The 17,898-nt window shown below is 31.5% G+C and overlaps 4 protein-coding genes across 4 annotated transcripts; 1 reads left to right on the top strand and 3 right to left on the bottom strand.

Annotated features, from left to right (window-relative positions):
• Positions 1–1,953: 1,953 nt before the first annotated feature.
• HELRODRAFT_177604 (hypothetical protein) lies at positions 1,954–2,950 on the bottom strand (the record flags this gene model as incomplete). Its single annotated transcript, XM_009025762.1, has 2 exons — positions 1,954–2,154; positions 2,807–2,950. 2 exons carry the CDS (start codon positions 2,948–2,950, stop codon positions 1,954–1,956), a joined length of 345 nt encoding a protein of 114 aa, XP_009024010.1.
• Positions 2,951–5,452: 2,502 nt separating this feature from the next.
• On the bottom strand, positions 5,453–5,869 carry HELRODRAFT_177603 (hypothetical protein; the record flags this gene model as incomplete). The annotated part of the gene is made up of 1 exon (XM_009025761.1): positions 5,453–5,869. The coding sequence occupies one exon, from the start codon at positions 5,867–5,869 to the stop codon at positions 5,453–5,455; it is 417 nt and encodes a 138-aa protein (XP_009024009.1).
• A 1,861-nt stretch (positions 5,870–7,730) lies between these two features.
• HELRODRAFT_143868 (hypothetical protein) lies at positions 7,731–13,113 on the bottom strand (the record flags this gene model as incomplete). Its single annotated transcript, XM_009025760.1, has 3 exons — positions 7,731–7,972; positions 8,726–8,823; positions 12,902–13,113. Coding segments are annotated over 3 exons (552 nt in total), but the record flags the coding sequence as incomplete, so codon positions are not given.
• A 2,309-nt stretch (positions 13,114–15,422) lies between these two features.
• On the top strand, positions 15,423–17,284 carry HELRODRAFT_177600 (hypothetical protein; the record flags this gene model as incomplete). The annotated part of the gene is made up of 3 exons (XM_009025759.1): positions 15,423–15,643; positions 16,443–16,498; positions 17,178–17,284. 3 exons carry the CDS (start codon positions 15,423–15,425, stop codon positions 17,282–17,284), a joined length of 384 nt encoding a protein of 127 aa, XP_009024007.1.
• Positions 17,285–17,898: the final 614 nt, after the last annotated feature.

Below are 17,898 nucleotides of genomic sequence, written 5' to 3'. Positions count from 1 at the left end.
ATGGTATACGAATACCGAAAAAAGCTTTTTCTGTTCTAGCATGCATAAAATAAACAAATTTTTGGTTTTTAACTAAAAAACTCGAAAGATGATCAACCACATATATACATTTAATGCTATATATATATATATACATCTATATGTATATATATATTTATATACATATGTATATATATATATATATATAACGTAAAATTTCTTTATGGCTCCATTGCTTGCATATGGTTATCTTCTTTGTTAACGCACACGGACACGTGTTGAGTTGCATAAATAACTGACATTTTATCATAATTGATTTTTAAATTTGGGCGTCTATATGTTGTTTTTCTTTATTTATTTCGTTAATGATTTTGTTGCTTGGGTTGCTGTTTTGCTTTTGCCTGTGTGTTTCCTGGTCATGTATTACAAAAAAGTATTTTTTTAACTAGGTTTTTAATCAGAACACATTTCCAATAATGTTTACTCTTCATTCCTCGCAAAAATGAATTTCTGTATTAGAATATTACAAAATCGACTGAATTTAAATAATAATCATAAGCAGATAACAATAATTTATTTTGAATAAAAATACAAAAATGAAATAATCATGAGTTTCAAACCATTTAATTTTTAACATCACTAAACTTCTTAAACATCAAATGCTTCAGATTGTTGGAAATGTCATTCAACCAGACGCTGCTGAAGTCAATGGATACTTTTAGAATCCTGGAAGCAATTGAAAAGAATCCGGCTAATAAAGAGATTCAGAGGGATTTTATAATAAAAAACTGGAACAAGACAAATGAAATGTGAATAGTAAATAGTTATAATTTATATTAAAAAGATAATATAAAATAATAACAAATAATCAGACATCTGAAATGTAAATAGCAAATAACCATAAACAACAATGTCTTATGTTGCGCATCTGAAAGTGTCCTTCAGGTGTTTAGGGATTGAGCAATCGCCGCTGGGTCCTCCCAAAGGTCAGTAGTTGTAAGGATGGAAAGGTTTTCTGAACAGTTGAATAGGTGGTGGGTAGTGTGATTAAGTGAAGAACAGAGATTGCATCTATCAGATATTTTATTGGCTGTTGAGATGTGTTGATTAGCCATATTAGAGCTGAGTCAGAGCAGTTATGTTTTTGCAAGGAAAAAAGTAAACCCTCAAATTTTTTGATAGGTAAAGAAGGTTGTTGAGTATAAAGTTGAATTTTAAGGAGTTGATGATATCGAAAACAGTTAGAGGTATGAATGTGACAGATTAGATCATTGTTGGTATGATTGTGTGGAAAGGATGATAAGACATTTTTCAGTGGCTTGAGCTGAAGGTGTTGAGTGTTTGAAAGTTGTTTAGTGTGGAGGTGCATTGATGAGATGATGACATAGATGGGAGTTATTAAGATTGGACTAAGCTTTCTTAGTCTTCAAATATTATCAAATAGTAGGTCTGATAAGATCTTAATTTCCTGATAAAGGTATTTTATGCGGGTAATGCAGTTATTGTGCGTAAGGCAGAGTTTTAGGAGGTTTGTAATTTTTGAAGGTTGGCGAAAGATATGCTGGGTAACCATCAGATGGGTGTTGATAAAATGATGGCCTGTTGGCAAGTTGTTTTGTTTGTCACGAAAAGCCTATTATTTGTTGTCCCTAATTAGAGCCAGCTTAAAATTTAAAAGTTTCATTCCGTTGTTGGCACTTCTTTGCTATTGTTTGTGAATGTTCGTTAAATGTAAAAAAAAATGTGTTAAAGTTGATGCCGAGTAATCTGGAATGTTTTTCAATTTGTAAAATTTTATTATTGATGGTTACGTAGGAATGAATGTTGACTTTTTTTGTGAGGGGTTAAAGAGTGTGTCTGTAGATTTTGTAGTTGAGAGTGTGGGAGAGCATTGCTGAAAAAGGAAATAAAATTTGTGAGGTAGCTGTTGAAAGTTGTTGTGATTGGTTTTATAAGTAAGACAGAGGTAGTAGTTCACATTGCGTAGTTGTTTACATTAGTTTTGTGTGAAAGAACAGGTATATTTATGATGTAAGCATTGAATAGAGCTGGTGGGATCAGAGACCCTTGAGGTGCCACTGTGTAGATTATTCTTGTTGTTGAGGTGGTGTAGCAAAGTTGAGTTTTGCATTGGTGGCTGGAAGGTAGTTTGAGATCGTCAGAGATGAAGGCTGGCTGTTGATGTTGAGTAAGGTGAGGTGGTTGGCTGAGTCGAAAGCTTTAGTCATAAACCATTTTGATATCTCATAACAAAGAATGTTCATCAATAGCTTTACAATATTCAATGCAATTCTTAGATATTTTTTGTAAAATGCTACTCAATTTAATTTATAATTAGCATGAAAGTAATAATAAAAAATATAATAAAATAAAAAAAATATAATAAAATAAAATATAATGAACTCGAACGCAATCAATCAGTTTCCATGATAAACCTTCTAAACTGTTGGAAATTTTGAAAGATATGTCATTGCATTTTTCAACTGAAGCAGAATATAACGAAGTAAGCCTAATTATGTTTTTAATAAACAACAATCTTAATGCTGCATCTCAAACTTCTGATCAACTTTTTAAACATATCTTCTTTTACTTTTAAATCTTCAGAAACAAAACTCTTAAACAATAGTAACAGAATTTTTATATCAAAATAAAAACAAATTTTGCCCAGGGCATTACGAATGTGTTTTTTTTGTTATTTGGATATGATTTCACCTAAACATATTTTAAATGTTTTTCAATTTATCAAATGTATTGAAATTAGTCATTATTAATTAATCTAGAAAAATATTAAATTATTCATGCCGACTGTATGATGAAACTAACGCACATGTTTCAGTTGAAATTGTTCCTCAGCTTGAACATGACCGTGGGAAGTGAAAACCAGAAGACAGAACTTTTGGATCGTGTTCGTGTCAATATCAAATGGAAGGAAAATAACGAAAGAGAACTTGTTCACTGGCTCAAAGAACATTTTCATTGATGAAATTTCAAACGGAACCGAAAATTATTTGAAGAGATTTTGGTAGACAATTTAATATAACAATGAATCTTGTTTAGATGTAAATGTCATTTTAAATACAAACTTATTTAATTAGTAATTTATTCTATTTTTAATAAATTTGTTATTACATATCTAACAAAAACAAACCTTAGAGCCATTAAATTACAAAAATTTAATTGAAATATCCACAAATGCTAAATTATGATTATTACATTACATTTATAAGTTTATTCAGATAACGTTATTTTTTTATCAGGTTTTAAAGTTTATTTAATATCAATAACATTAAAAATTTATTTATATTAACCGTAATGTTGAATTTTTATTCTAACTTTATTATTTATAATTAATTATGAGCATTGAAGAACATCAATGTCCATTTGACCTATCATTAAGTTGAAACATGTATGTTAGTTTCATCATGTAGAGTCGGCATGAATAATTTAATATTTTTCTACATTAATTAATAATGGCTAGTTTTAATACATTTGATAAATTGAAAAACATTCAAATTATGTTTAGGCGAAATCATATCCAAATAACAAAAAAACACGTTCGTGATGCCTTGGTAAATTTTATTTTTATTTTGAAATAAACATTCTGTCACTATTGTTCAAAAGTTTTGTTTTTGAAGATTTTATAGTCAAAGTAGAATTGTTTAAACAGTCAATGTGAAGTTTGGAGCGCAAATACTAGAATTGTTGTTATTTTAAAAACTAATTAGGGCTAATTGGTAAAAGGCACTTGGTCTTGCTATGGCAATACTGGGTTTCGAATACAAAGAGTCCCCCGCCATTCATATGCAATGTGTATGATGCGTGGTTTGCACGCGTATTCATATACGCTGTGTGGGTTTGTCGTTGAAACATCTGAAGCTAACGCAAAAGAGAGAGAGTAACCTTTAACCTTTAATTCATTCAATTCTGTTTGAGTTGAGAAATGCGATGACATATTCCTATTTCAGTCAATAAACACACACGCACATACAAAGACTAACACGCATAGAAGCCCGCAGACACACACAATCTGATTATGAACTGTCATTTATCACGACAGACGTGTACTTATTTGTCCAGTCCAAAGAAGGAAACGCAGACGAAAACTTGACAAATCTGTGCAGGCATCCTGAGCACACGAGGCTGGGAACGAAAATTTTTCAATAGTTAAGAGGTTTCATCAGGAATTTTTATGAATGCATTTGAGTTCATTCATTATATTTATTTATTATTACTTTCACGCTAATTGTAAATTAAATTGATTAGCATTTTACAAAAAAAAATTGTTAATAATTGAATTGAATATATTGAAACAAAGCAATTTATGAACGTTCTTTGTTATGACATATCAAAATGATTATTGATTAAAGTTTATGACTCAGCCAACCTCCTCTCCTCACTCAACATCAACAGCCAGCACACTTTTCTAGATGATCTCCAACTAACTTCCAAGCCATCAATGAAAAACTCAACATCGTTGCACCACCTGAACCACAAGAATAGTCCACACAGTGGCACCCCGATTGTCCGTGACCTCATCATCACCTCGTAAGATCACGGCCTATTAAATGCTTACATCATAGACTTACCTGTTCCTCTACACAAAACTAATGTAAACAGCTGCGCAGATGACCTCACTATCTCATCCTCTGGCCAACTCCTAGAACCAATCACAACCACTCATTCCAGATTACTCGGCATCAACATTGACAACTTTTATTACATTTAGCAAACATTCACAAACAGTAGCAAAGAATAAAAACAACTGAACAAAACTTTAAATCTTCAACTAGCTCTAACTGGGGACTACAAAAAATAGCGCTTTTCGTGACAAACAAAGCAACTTGCCGACCAGCCAACAACTTAGAAAGACCCATCTGATGGTTTTTATAGAGTTTAATTTGTTTAATTAAGAGATTAAGTTAGATTTTTGATTGCTTTATTAGACCGTATGAATTTTTCTTTGATATATTATCTTATCATTTTATCGTTAACTCTGTTAATCACTCCAATAGTTTAGGGTTTTTTCAAAAGTTTTATTGATTTCAGAAGTATGCTTTCTTCTTTATTATCTTAATTTTAATTTATTCAATTTATTTCATTTTAATATTCGTAATTGTATGTTTTTTGAGTTTTAGGTTAGGCCCAGTTAAATTCTTATAAATTGGGCTGAACAGACTTATTTGATTAATTAATTGATTGAGTGATTAAAAAAAAGTCAGTAATCAGCAGATAATGCTCGGCCCGTACAAAACATTAGTCGGACCTAAACTGGAATATTGTGTTCAAATACGGAGCCCGTGTTGGCAGAGACTTGTTAGAAAAATTTCAACCACGGGTAGTTAAACATTGTGCTTAAATTATTTAATTTTAATTAACGAAACATTTTTATTGTTTGTTTTTTGTAAAATTTGTTGATACATAAATAATTTAGATTTAAAAATAAGAGATAAATGTCTACAAAACTACATCTTCATCAGCCCATGCTGGTAACAGGATTTCTGGGAGTGTTGGCAATATCGACAGCACGCTGGTCGCGAATGATGTTAACAACGAGTGTTCTCGAGTTAAGATATTCATTCATTGGCATGGTTTCGGGCACCCACATATTGTTCACGAATTCTGGATCCCTCTTGGATCTTTCACTTTCCAGCTCCATATCAACAGACCTCGTTTTCTTCCTGTTCAATTTTTCCTGTTTTTGTAGTTCTTCCATGCGCAGTTGCCAGGCCATCCTGATGACGTCAGCTACTGATACCTCAGTGGGAGCCCATCTCTTATCACGGAGGTTGTTCGGAACCTCCATTGACTCCAACGTTCTTGCTGCAACTGGCATCACCGTCATGTTGATGCACACGAGAGCCAATGTTGCGATGATGTGTGAAAACTTCATTCTGACTCAATAAAAAAAACAATACGGTTTGTATCTTGTTTAAATTTGAAATAATTTTTGTGTAATACTAACTTTTTATTTTAGCTAGAAAGTTTCAATTTTATTAAACCTAAATACGAAAGATTTTTGTTATTTGAATGAGCTCAGCGCATCTTATATACATAACAGAAGAGATATTCATCAGAAACAGTAGGAGCTATGTCCTTGAGACTTCAAAGGAGAATGTTTGCTCGTCAACCAATTAATCACCGCATAAGAAAAAGCTTTGATTCATAGAGTGTTGCACAACATCCGCTGACTTCTTTGAAAGTTCCAATGATTGATGGGTGCAGGGATTACGTAAAATAATGCAGATAAAAAGATTCAGGGCAGCTTGAGATGTTTCATTTAATGTGATAATTATATTTATCAATAATTCTTCAACAATAAAATAAATTATTTAAAAACTGGCTGATAGAAAAATAAAATAACAATGATACAGAACTGACCATTCAACGAAACTTATCTTTATATTTTTAGAGTATGATTGATTAGTTTATTTTTTTAGCTAATCTATTTTTTTGTTTATTATTTTAGCTATGTACTAATTTATTTATTAATTTATTTATTAAAAATTTGAAATTATATTTTATGTAATTTTTCAATTCAACTCGTTGGTCTATTGATTTAATTTTTTAAAACAAATTTATTATGAATATATATTGTATTAAGATACCATTTTTCTGTATGTTTGTAGGTATTATTTTACAGTATTTCAAAATTATATGTGACTTGCTGGTGCATTATATTATTGCAAATGTGGTTTAGAAATTTCCATTCAATAAGAATACCTGTGACTCGAACGCACTCGCGCTTATTTTCAGTGCGCTTCAAGATCTGGTGTCATTTTTTAGTTCACAAGAAATCTACAAATTTTCTAATTTTTATATTTTATAGCTGTTAAATAATTTTCAATCGTTTTTAAAAGATTTTAATTAATTTGATTAATTCATTAATTATATTATTTCATGGATGTGCATAAAATTTCAGCAACTTTTGTCTTTTTTGTCTGGTGTCAATAAGAATCGTAATGATCAGAGAACATTATCACTGACAGGCCTCCTAGAAATTGTCCGCAAGACATGTCATGTTATATAAATAGAATTTTATTGCTCTTCCGATATATACTAAAACCTGTTTTTGAAAGTTTCCTGTTGGATTTGGGAGAAGTCTGTATATGACAGGCCAGAAAAACTGTTTCGAAATGAAGATATTTGCATCAGAAGTTAGTCATATGAACCGGTGAACAAGTAAACAGGTGAACAAGAAGTTGAAATTACATATTTAAGGATATTGCAATTTTCAATTAAATACATTTTAACGACCAACTGGAGTTTTAGACAAAAAAGACCAATTTATTTTTGAACAAAACCACACAACAAACCGAATGAATCTTTCTTGAACCAAAACTTCAGATCTTTCATTTTAACGAAATAATTTTTTGACACCTATTAAATATTTTTTCCTATAAAATATTTCAGAACATTTTAGATTTTAACGTTATGTTAAAGTTATTTTGATGTCAGTTTGTAAGGACTAAAAGTTTAAGTAGACTTTTTATAAAACATTTTCTGGCAGATGGACAGCTCTGGTAATTTTATTTTGAGAAGAGTTTCAAGAAAAACAAAGCTACTTTATATTGTATTTATAACGTAAAAACATTTTGAAATTTAACTGAAGAGAAAGCAATGTCAATTAAGAAAATATAGTCAGCGTTTTATAAAATTCAACAAAATTCATGATCTTCTACTTCTAAAATATTTCTTCCCTGCAACCAAATTGGAGTTCCGCATTGAAGATTGTTTGAATCTTTCAAAATGTTTCTATCTTTCAATGACTTCAGCCAATGTTTGAACCACACCTTACCGCAACTGCAATCCCAAGGATTGTTGTCCAGAGTCAATTCCGTGGTTGTTATGATCCCAAAATAAAACGGCAAAGTTGTTAGCTTGTTGGATTGAAGATAAACTTTTGGAATGTTGAGAATTGCAGGCAAAGCTGTCAGTGAAATGTTTTCTATATTATTATTTGTCAAATTAAGCCATGCCACGTTTCCAAAATAGTCTTTGTACTCAACATTAGATATTGATGATCCTGCAAAGTTCAATTTGTAAGGAGGTTCGTATGGATTAACCACATTTCTAGGAGGAAGACTTTGTGGAAGTTCTTTCAAAGACGGGCAAGTTATTTGGAAATAAGTGTTGGCTCGTTTGATGCACGAACAATCTTTTATGCACGATTTTGAAGTAACATCACATTCCAATTCATCAATTTTCACACTAATCCAAGGCCGATTATGTAAGGCAGGAGGCTGGTGACAACGAGCTTCATTCATAAAACTCACTTTACCAATGTTTCTTAACCTTGGCCAGGTCATATCATCTACACAGTCACAAATGAATGGATTGTTTGCAGCTATTTTAATAGTAACGTCTGAATGAATTTTCGGCCCCATGAGACAAATAAAATCCACATCAGTTTTTAAAAACGATTTAAAAAAATCGCTCAGCCTTTCAATTCGATTTTCTGTCAATAAATAATCAAAATAATAACCATCTTCGTTTTCATACTCGTTGCAGTCGTAATACCATTCCATGTTGTTTGTGAATTTGTTGATCTTGTTGTTCTTCAAATTGACAATGGTGTGCCTCAGATGAATCCCTCTGTATATTGGCCATGGATCTACACTCGTCAAGTCGTTGTTTTCTAGTGCTATCTCCAATAAACTTGGTGTGGCGGGAATGTTTGTGAATACGTGCGTGTCTACAAAGTTGATTCGGTTGTTATTCAACTTTAGTTTCTTTAGATTCACAAGACCATCAAACGTGCCATCATCTAATCTTTCGAGCAAGTTGTTAGTTATCTCTATTTCTTCAATGCTAGTTAGGCGATTGATGCAATTTTGTGGCAACACACTCAAATTGTTGTTAGTCAGACGTAAGCTTTGTAGTTTGGACAGTCTGCAAATAACATCAGGCACTTCATGAAGCCTGGTGTTTTCTATTCTGAGATGGAGTAAACCTGGATCTTCATTTAACAGGCCTGTTAAAAGTCTGTTGAAGTTTCTGTTTCCTTCGTTGCCCAAATTGCAATCTATCAAAGTCAGCAAGTAATTTTCAACAAAGGAAACTGTTTTACATGATTGTCTGAATTCTTTCTCAACATCAGTTGCGAGTGTGTTTGAACCTCTTGCTAAAACAAACAACGTAAAACATAAGAGAAGATACATCATGGTCTGTCCTAGGAAACTATAATAATTTCAATTTTTACTGTTTTATTAAATACGGAAATCAAAATATAACATTTGCAAATTCAAAGTAATCAGATAAAACGTCTGAAATATTTTGAAAGTTTGTTAAATTCAATCGATCGATTGTTGTCTTTTATACTCAATTTCATATAAACTTTGAAACACTTGATAACACGTTTCCACATTTAAGGTTATATTTCAATTTTTCAAGTGTATTACTTTTAAAAATTATTGAATAATAATTCTTATTAAAAATAGTTGTTTCAATTTTATTTTTGATACCATGACATAAATAACAAATAAACTCATTGCGCCAAAATTTTTTATTCATTGAGCTTCGTATCACTATTGGATGTTCGTTCCCATCGTGTTGTTAGGACGACCTGAGAGTAGGCGCTCTTGAAATATCTGTCTGATTAATTGTTCAATTTACGTAAGCGATCAAATTTGAATAAAGTACTTAGTTTTGAATTTCGTTAAATTTAATTTGAGATGTTTTTTTGCATAAATGTTTAATCAATTTGAAAGTGCTCTACATAATTAAATTATCTATATTGAAAATTATATTGATATTATTTTAGTCTCTTGTTCACCAAGTGGTTCAAAAATTGTTGGAGTTTTAGTGAGATTTTCCGAACATCTAAAATGCTTGATTTCATTAAAAAAAATTAGAATTGTCGTTACCATCATCCGATTAAAAGTTCTAAAAACTTTCAACCCGTTTTTCCGTTGTGTGATTGACGTTTCTTCAAAATATATACATACTTTTGTTATTCAACAAAATCATTTCCATGAGCTTAATTATAAATTCAAAAATTTTCTTAAAAAATTTAAAACAAATTACGTGAATTTTTGTATGCTGAAGTGGGGAGTTACGCGAAACTATTCGTTTGTTGGCATGCTAATTATGAAGTTTAAACATTTGAAATAACTTTGTTGTCACTGAAGTTTGGTAAAAACGTTGGCGAATAAAGTGCATACCAAACAAAGTTTAGTTAGATAAAATTGGCACAAAAATTAAATGAATTTGAAATTTTTTTTCTAAATTTTTGGAATAAAGATCAAGTGAATTTTTATACTTCAAAAATATTAAATTTATATAACAAGCTCGAGTAAAATAAAATAAATTATAACATATCATGAGACAGAACTGTTTTTTCAAAACTTTTCAAGTTTTCACCACATAATTTTAAAGAAATATTCCAAGTTAGTTAGTTGATTAAATAAAACAATATTGATTGCACAAACAAAATCTGAAGAATGATAAATCATTTATGCGAAATCGGTCACTGATGAATTAGCACTTTGTACAGTAACCGGTTTCACATGAATGAGGTTTTTTGTGAAAAATTGAGTTTCGTCAAAATGTTTTTGTTTAATCGAATTTTATGTAAAACATTTTGTTGTTTTTAATTTGTTGGTTTTCACTGAGTTAAAAATTTTATGTTAATCTAAATTTCAATTTGATTTTAGCTTCCATTTCTTTAGTTTAAATGATCTTCGTTAGGTTGACGTCTTATGTTTTTGACGATTTCTGTTGTTGTTGAGCATTTATGCGTTTCTGTTTGAGGTGTGTGGCTGAGTTGTGTGTGACATCATGCTCATTCATAGTTTTGTTGTTGCTGCTGTTGTTGTTGATTTTGTTCGAGTCGTTAGATGGCTGAAGGTTGTCGTGAATTGTACATGACCGTTGATACAATTTGAGGCCTCCTACATTCTTACATTGTTATTGAGCAAGTTATTGAGTTAAATGAAAAATTATTTAACAAGTTTGATTTGAATATATTCGGCGAAATGTTAATGTTAAGCTTTATTCTAGAACGTACACTGTTATAGATAAAATTCGAAGTAACTTTTGTACTTTCATTTGTCAAATTAATTGATTTATTATTAAAATAGTAACAAAATATAAAACAAAATTGAATTTAATTTTTACTTACTGCAATATTTTTTACCCAATTATCTAATTAATTATTTGAATTAAAACCAAAAGTACGTACTAAAATCAGTGGGATGGTTGAAACGGCCAACTAACTCTCTTGTTTATATGATAACACGAATAATAATAATAATAATAATAATAATAATAACAATAATAATAATAATAATGTTAATAGTAAACTGATCACCGGCTTATCACGTTGTTTATAACTTGGCGATATCTTGAACACATCGTGGTTGTTTCAGAACTGAACGTGGTTTGAATACGCGTTAAAAGAAAATCTGCTTTTAAATCTTCAAAATTTTTCGACAGCAAATTTTGTTAAATAAATATAGGGAATCTGAAACTGATTCAAAAAAATACTGAAGCAATCAGCACGATAGAAATAAAAATAATTAAATAAAGATTAAAATCCATCCTCTCTCTTTCACTTGCTTCAGAGTTATGAGATAAAATAATTGGAGTTGGAGGTAGTTGTTGCCGCCAAACACTTGAAAATTCAGAAATGAGAAAAACAAATGTTGAAAGTTCTATTTTGTGGACCTGCATGTAACCTAACAATTGAGTCTCAAAGGTGAAAATGTCTTAATGTGATCACGAACTTCAAACTTTATACATATAATCACTGAAAAACTTAAAAAAAAAACATTAAAAAATTTCAATATATTTTTTCATTTTCTATAATCAAAAAACTATTAAATAACAATTGAATTTATTGGAGGCAAAAATAATTTTATCGGTAGGTAAAAAATTTCATCATGAACTTTGTGTCACAGTCAAACAAGATACTTTAATATCATAAAATAGTTATATGCATATTTTATTTAATTTGTTGGTAAACTACGCTGGCCCGCTCAATCCATCGTTTGGAGGTGGACCAAGTTTTTTAACAGGAAGGCAGTAGAGAAAGTGATTCAGGAAGGTCTGGGAATTGTCATTAACGATGTAGGTATGGGAACGCAAGAAATTGTACATGTCCAATGGCATGGCACTTGTTGAAATATCAATTGATTTGTCCAACAACATCACCAATCTGTGGAAGCGTTAAAATTATGCATTTAAGTTGAATATCAATTTCGAGTGTGTACATGTTTCACTTTTCGTACAGTTGATTAGAAAAAAGTTATATCACTACTTATAAAATATTCGACTTGAATTAATTAATATAAGTAACCTATTTTTTTTCAAACGAATGTTTCTATCCAAAGCCATTTCGAAAGCCCGCAGGCAGTTGACATTTGTGAGAAATTCGTCAGATAAGAAACAGACAACTCTTTTGCTGAATTCGACCGCATGTTTGATGCTCTCAATAACAGGCTGACCAACTGGAAAAGTTTTTTCCTGGTAACTAATTCGATAGCCTTTAGATTCTAGTAAACGCAAAAGAAATATGGCTTGTTCGCTGTCCGCACAACTGAAGAAAGCATCAAATTCCATGTTTTCCCCTTGGCATTCATCTCTATCGAGTGGGTGAATTTTTAAATAAGTATTCAATTGTACCTTGAAAAATTTCACTAAGCAAAATATTACAATAAGTAGAAATAACACGATTGCAAATGGTATAATAAAGGTGAAGTGGTATTCGTTCGGATTTCTGCAAAACTCTTCATCATCAATTTGAAGAATGGTTTTACTTTTTAACCATTCAGGAGAACCGCAATGGACGCTGAGTGAATCCTGCAGAATCTTGCCGTCTTTTAATGACTTCAGCCAATGTTTGAACCACACCTTACCGCAACTGCAATCCCAAGGATTGTTGTCCAGAGTCAACTCCGTGGTTGTTATATTTCCAGAATAAAACGGCAAAGTTGTTAGCTTGTTGGACTGGAGATAAACTTTGGGAATGTTGAGAATTGCAGGCAAAGCTGTCGGTGAAATGCTTTCTATATTATTATTTGTCAAATTAAGCCATGCCACGTTTCCAAAATAGTCTTTGTACTCAACATTAGATATTGATGATCCTGCAAAGTTCAATTTGTAAGGAGGTTCGTATGGATTAACCACATTTCTAGGAGGAAGACTTTGTGGAAGTTCTTTCAAAGACGGGCAAGTTATTTGGAAATATGCTTTGGCTCGTTTGATGCACGAACAATCTTTTATGCACGATTTTGAAGTAACATCACATTCCAATTCATCAATTTTCACACTAATCCAAGGCCGATTATGTAAGGCAGGAGGCTGGTGACAACGAGCTTCATTCATAAAACTCACTTTACCAATGTTTCTTAACCTTGGCCAGGCTATATCATCTACACAGTCACAAATGAATGGATTGTTTGCAGCTATTTCAAAAGTAACGTCTGAATGAATTTTCGGCCCCATGAGACAAATAAAATCCACATCAGTTTTTAAAAACGATTTAAAAAAATCGCTCAGCCTTTCAATTCGATTTTCTGTCAATAAATAATCAAAATAATAACCATCTTCGTTTTCATTCTCGTCGCAGTCGTAATACCATTCCATGTTGTTTGTGAATTTGTTGATCTTGTTGTTCTTCAAATTGACAATGGTGTGCCTCAGATGAATCCCTCTGTATATTGGCCATGGATCTACACTCGTCAAGTCGTTGTTTTCTAGTGCTATCTCCAATAAACTTGGTGTGGCGGGAATGTTTGTGAATACGTGCGTGTCTACAAAGTTGATTCGGTTGTTATTCAACTTTAGTTTCTTTAGATTCACAAGACCATCAAACGTGCCATCATCTAATCTTTCGAGCAAGTTGTTAGTTATCTCTATTTCTTCAATGCTAGTTAAACTATTAATGCAATTTTTTGGTAAACTTGTTAAACTGATATTTATGAATTGTAGATGGCGGAGTTTGGCCAGTTTGCACACTTCATTGGGTATTTCCTCTACTTTGCTGTTTTCAATTGTGAGGTTTTGTACGTCAGAATTTTCGGTTAACAACTTTCTTAAAATTCCGATAAAATTATTTTGTGTTGGTTTGGTTTGACAGTCCAGCATTGTTAAAGAATAGTTTCCAATTAAGTGAAATGAGTAGCATGTCTCCTTTGCAGATCTTGTGGCTTCCGTTTCGTTAGCGTCTGACGTTATCAATAATGACAATGTAAAAACTATCAAACGTATTTCACAAAAATAGTTGAATTCAGCAGCAGCAGTCATTTTAGCATTTCACCAAAAAGGTTAAATTTCAAAACAGTCACATTGTATAATATATAGTTTTTTCAAAGAATTATTAAAAATAATTGACAATTATTTGCTGCTTTTAAACAACGTTTATAATATAAACGAATTTCAAACTTTGGAACACTTAAATTCGTTGGTGTCATTAAATATTCAAGAGTCTGTAAATAAACGGATACTTGACAAAAATTTTGTATCATCCCGCTGAAGCGTTTTTTAACTTACCGAAAGACATTATTAGTGAGATGTTCTTTTACATATACGGACTGCTATGACACAAAATTTTTGTATATTTTATACATTATAGAACAAAAAAGCTTTTTTAGGTATTCTTGGCAATGATTTATGATCAACCGTTAGAAAAATCTAAAAGTTATATAGGATTCTAACTAACGCGGTGATATTCATTCATAATTGCATGCATTATATGTATATACATATAATGCATTATATGTATATATATATAATGCATGCAAAACGCAGATATTGTATAATGCACATACACGTGCATGAGCAAAACTAGTTGGTTGCACTGAAGAGTACAAAACGAGTGAATTATTATATTCTATATCATGATGAGGAGTTCGTATGTTAGGTGGATAAGATATCGGAAGCCCGGCATACTGATTGATGTCAATTGAGTATGGAATATTCTAAAAATAACTTTCCGTCAATGTTTCCGAACTGTAGTAATTGTGATACTAGAATGTTGAATTATATTTTGGTGATAATAACTTTATTCAATTAGCCTACCTTGCGGTGATGCCAGCTAACATCATAAGTGAAAGTGATCGGTGGAAACTTGAAGCCGTCATATAATTCAGAAAATGAAAATCGGACAGAAACGTGAGTTTTGTGTTTGGTTAATTGCTCTCAAATTTAATTTATTGAGCTAAAATAAACTTCAAAAGTCAATTCTGCTAATCAAGTTTGCCTTTTGTGTGAAATGTTTAGTTTTGTCGCGTGAAAAGTTCCAAACTAAAAAATTGGAGATTTAATTATAAAAAGATAGGAAAATATTATTGAAAGAACACATTGACCCATAACAACATATAATAAATTAATCCTCAATAGTTACAACCCAATAATGAACAACAATACAAATAACAAAACACACAACAAGTAAACGCACCTCTAGCAACACCAGCCACAACAACCATCTCCCAGAATGCACCAAGATGTTCCTAGCTAAACTCTTCTTCCCGCACAAAAGGTTTCAAATCCAACAAAAACAAGAAATGACCGCACTGACAGACAGGAGTTACTACTTTGGGAAGATAAGTCGCAAACGGGCGGATGTGATCCTGGAGAGGATGGGATTCGAAGACGGTTCCTTTCTACTGAGGGAGTCACTTTCCATTCCTGAAAACTTCTGCCTGAGTGTCAGTTTCAATGGAAGGTACGTTAATTGATCTTGTACTATGTTATTCCCTCGCTATTATTGCAACGTTCGGCATCACCTTGCTGTATTGACATTATTACATTTTGTAAATATATTCTCCAGATATAAAAAAAAAATTAAATGTTTTTTCATTTCAATTGAATTATTTGAAATGGTCAACTCTTAACTCTATAATTATTCACATCACCGAGTACTTTATTTTTACTATTATTATTATTATTCAGTATTAAAAGCATGCATTATCATATTGGGATGATTAAATTGTTGCCAGATGTGTGTGTGTGTGTGTGTGTGTGTATGCGTCAGTGTGTGGTGTGTGTGTGTGTGTGTGTGTGTGTGTGTGTGTGTGTGTGTAGATAGATAGATTGGTATTACAGCACATCAATAATTTACAGTTACAAACATTACACTAGAAAATACACAAATACTGTAATCATTAAATAATTAATTAAAAACTTTTGATGATGGTGCTTTTATGTTTAGCAGCCAATCAAATTATGACTCCTCATCTTCATCCGTCTGCTAAAATGCATCTCTATGTTCAATTTTTCAACCTTTGTGTGTGTGTGTGTGTGTGTTTGTTTGTGCAGGTGTAAATTTGTTCGTTCGTTCGTTTGTTCGGTCGTTCGTTCATTTATTCATTTATTCATTCATTTATTTTACTCACTTGCTCACTCACTCACTCACTCACTCACACACACACTCACTCACTCACTCACTCACTCACACACACTCACTCACTCATTCAGGCACTCACTCACTCATTAATTTATTAATTAATTAACTTATTTATTAGAATTAATTGTTTAAAATTTTGCCATTTGTTTGTATGTGACGCTACGGAAGTAGAAGGTTTTAAAAAGTACCCTAGCAAATTCACCATTGAAATAACTGCAGACAAACTTTTCCAATTCTATGTTTGGTTATTTTTTTTGTTAGTCACGAACAATTTGAATTGAAATGTCCAAATAATTTATAAGAAAATTCCAGAATTGAACTTTCTCATTCGCCATTTAATCCACCCATAAATCAATGAATTTTTACATTTGTGTGTGTATTTAACGTTGTGTGTGTGTGTGTGTGTGTGTACGCGTGTGTGTGCGTGCGTGCGCGTGTGTGTGTGCGTGTGTGTGTAATGTGAATAAATTTTTTGTTCCATGATTGATTTACGAGTTTAATCAAATTTCTGAGGTTCAAACTGAAAAATTTCTCATAAATGTTTGTAATCTCTCTCTTCAGTTTTATTTAAAATTATTTTCGATATATCAAATAGGGCGGTTGAAAGCAAGTAACGCAACGTAATGATAATAGTTTCATCAATAATAATAATAATAATAATAATAATAATAATAATAATAATAATAATAAAATAATAATGTAAACTCTTTTATTATTCAGAGAAAACCAGTAAAATCAAAAATAGTCAAAATAAAATATATCAATAAAATGTTAAAATTAAATATTGTATAACGTAAGATAATTATAAGATAAATAAATAAATAATAATAATAATAAATCAAAAATGATTTAGGTAAAGAAAAACAAAAAAAAAATTATAAAAGCGTATTCTACGTAGCTCGTCATTCAGTGAAAGAAACACGAAATGAGTACAACGAGAACAGATTAGTTTTACATTGATTCATTCCGTCAAATTTCTATCACAATAAACAGCGTATGATGAGGATATCGCAGAGTTAATAAGACTATTATAAAATTGATCAGACCAAATAATGTCGACCAGCGACAAATCGAAACAATTGAAAAAACCTAGCGGCGAAATTTCGAACGTGTTGATTATTATTTTTAAATGTTTTAAATTGTCAAGTAAATTGTTATGGAGGTTATTAGAATATTTGTCCATTTTATATTGTTTTGAATTGAAAAAATTAGACTCATGGCAGACGGTGAGCTCCAATATTTCAATTGTGTTATCACGGGGTAGTGCGATGTCGGGACGAAGTGATTTGAAGGGACACGACAGTGGGCGGATCCCATCATAAACGACGTCTGCATACATCACAACCTCTGGTCCTGCGCATGATTTCAATTTTTCTATTATTATATTTAGAATATTGTTATGGCGTGTTGTGTATCTTTTTAATGCTGCCACCGAGCTGCAGTTGGATAGGACATGTTTGTTGGTTTGCCGAGCATTGCAAAGTGTACAAATGGCAGAAGACGATTTTCCCCATCTAAATAGATTAGCATTCGTTGGAAACTGTTGAATAAGGCCTTTCCTAACAAATTTGAAC

Source organism: Helobdella robusta (assembly GCF_000326865.2).
Source record: "Helobdella robusta unplaced genomic scaffold HELROscaffold_43, whole genome shotgun sequence".
NCBI lineage: Eukaryota > Metazoa > Annelida > Clitellata > Rhynchobdellida > Glossiphoniidae > Helobdella > Helobdella robusta.
The sequence above is the reverse complement of the archived record's forward strand: the minus strand, read 5'-3'. Positions and strand labels throughout refer to the sequence as shown.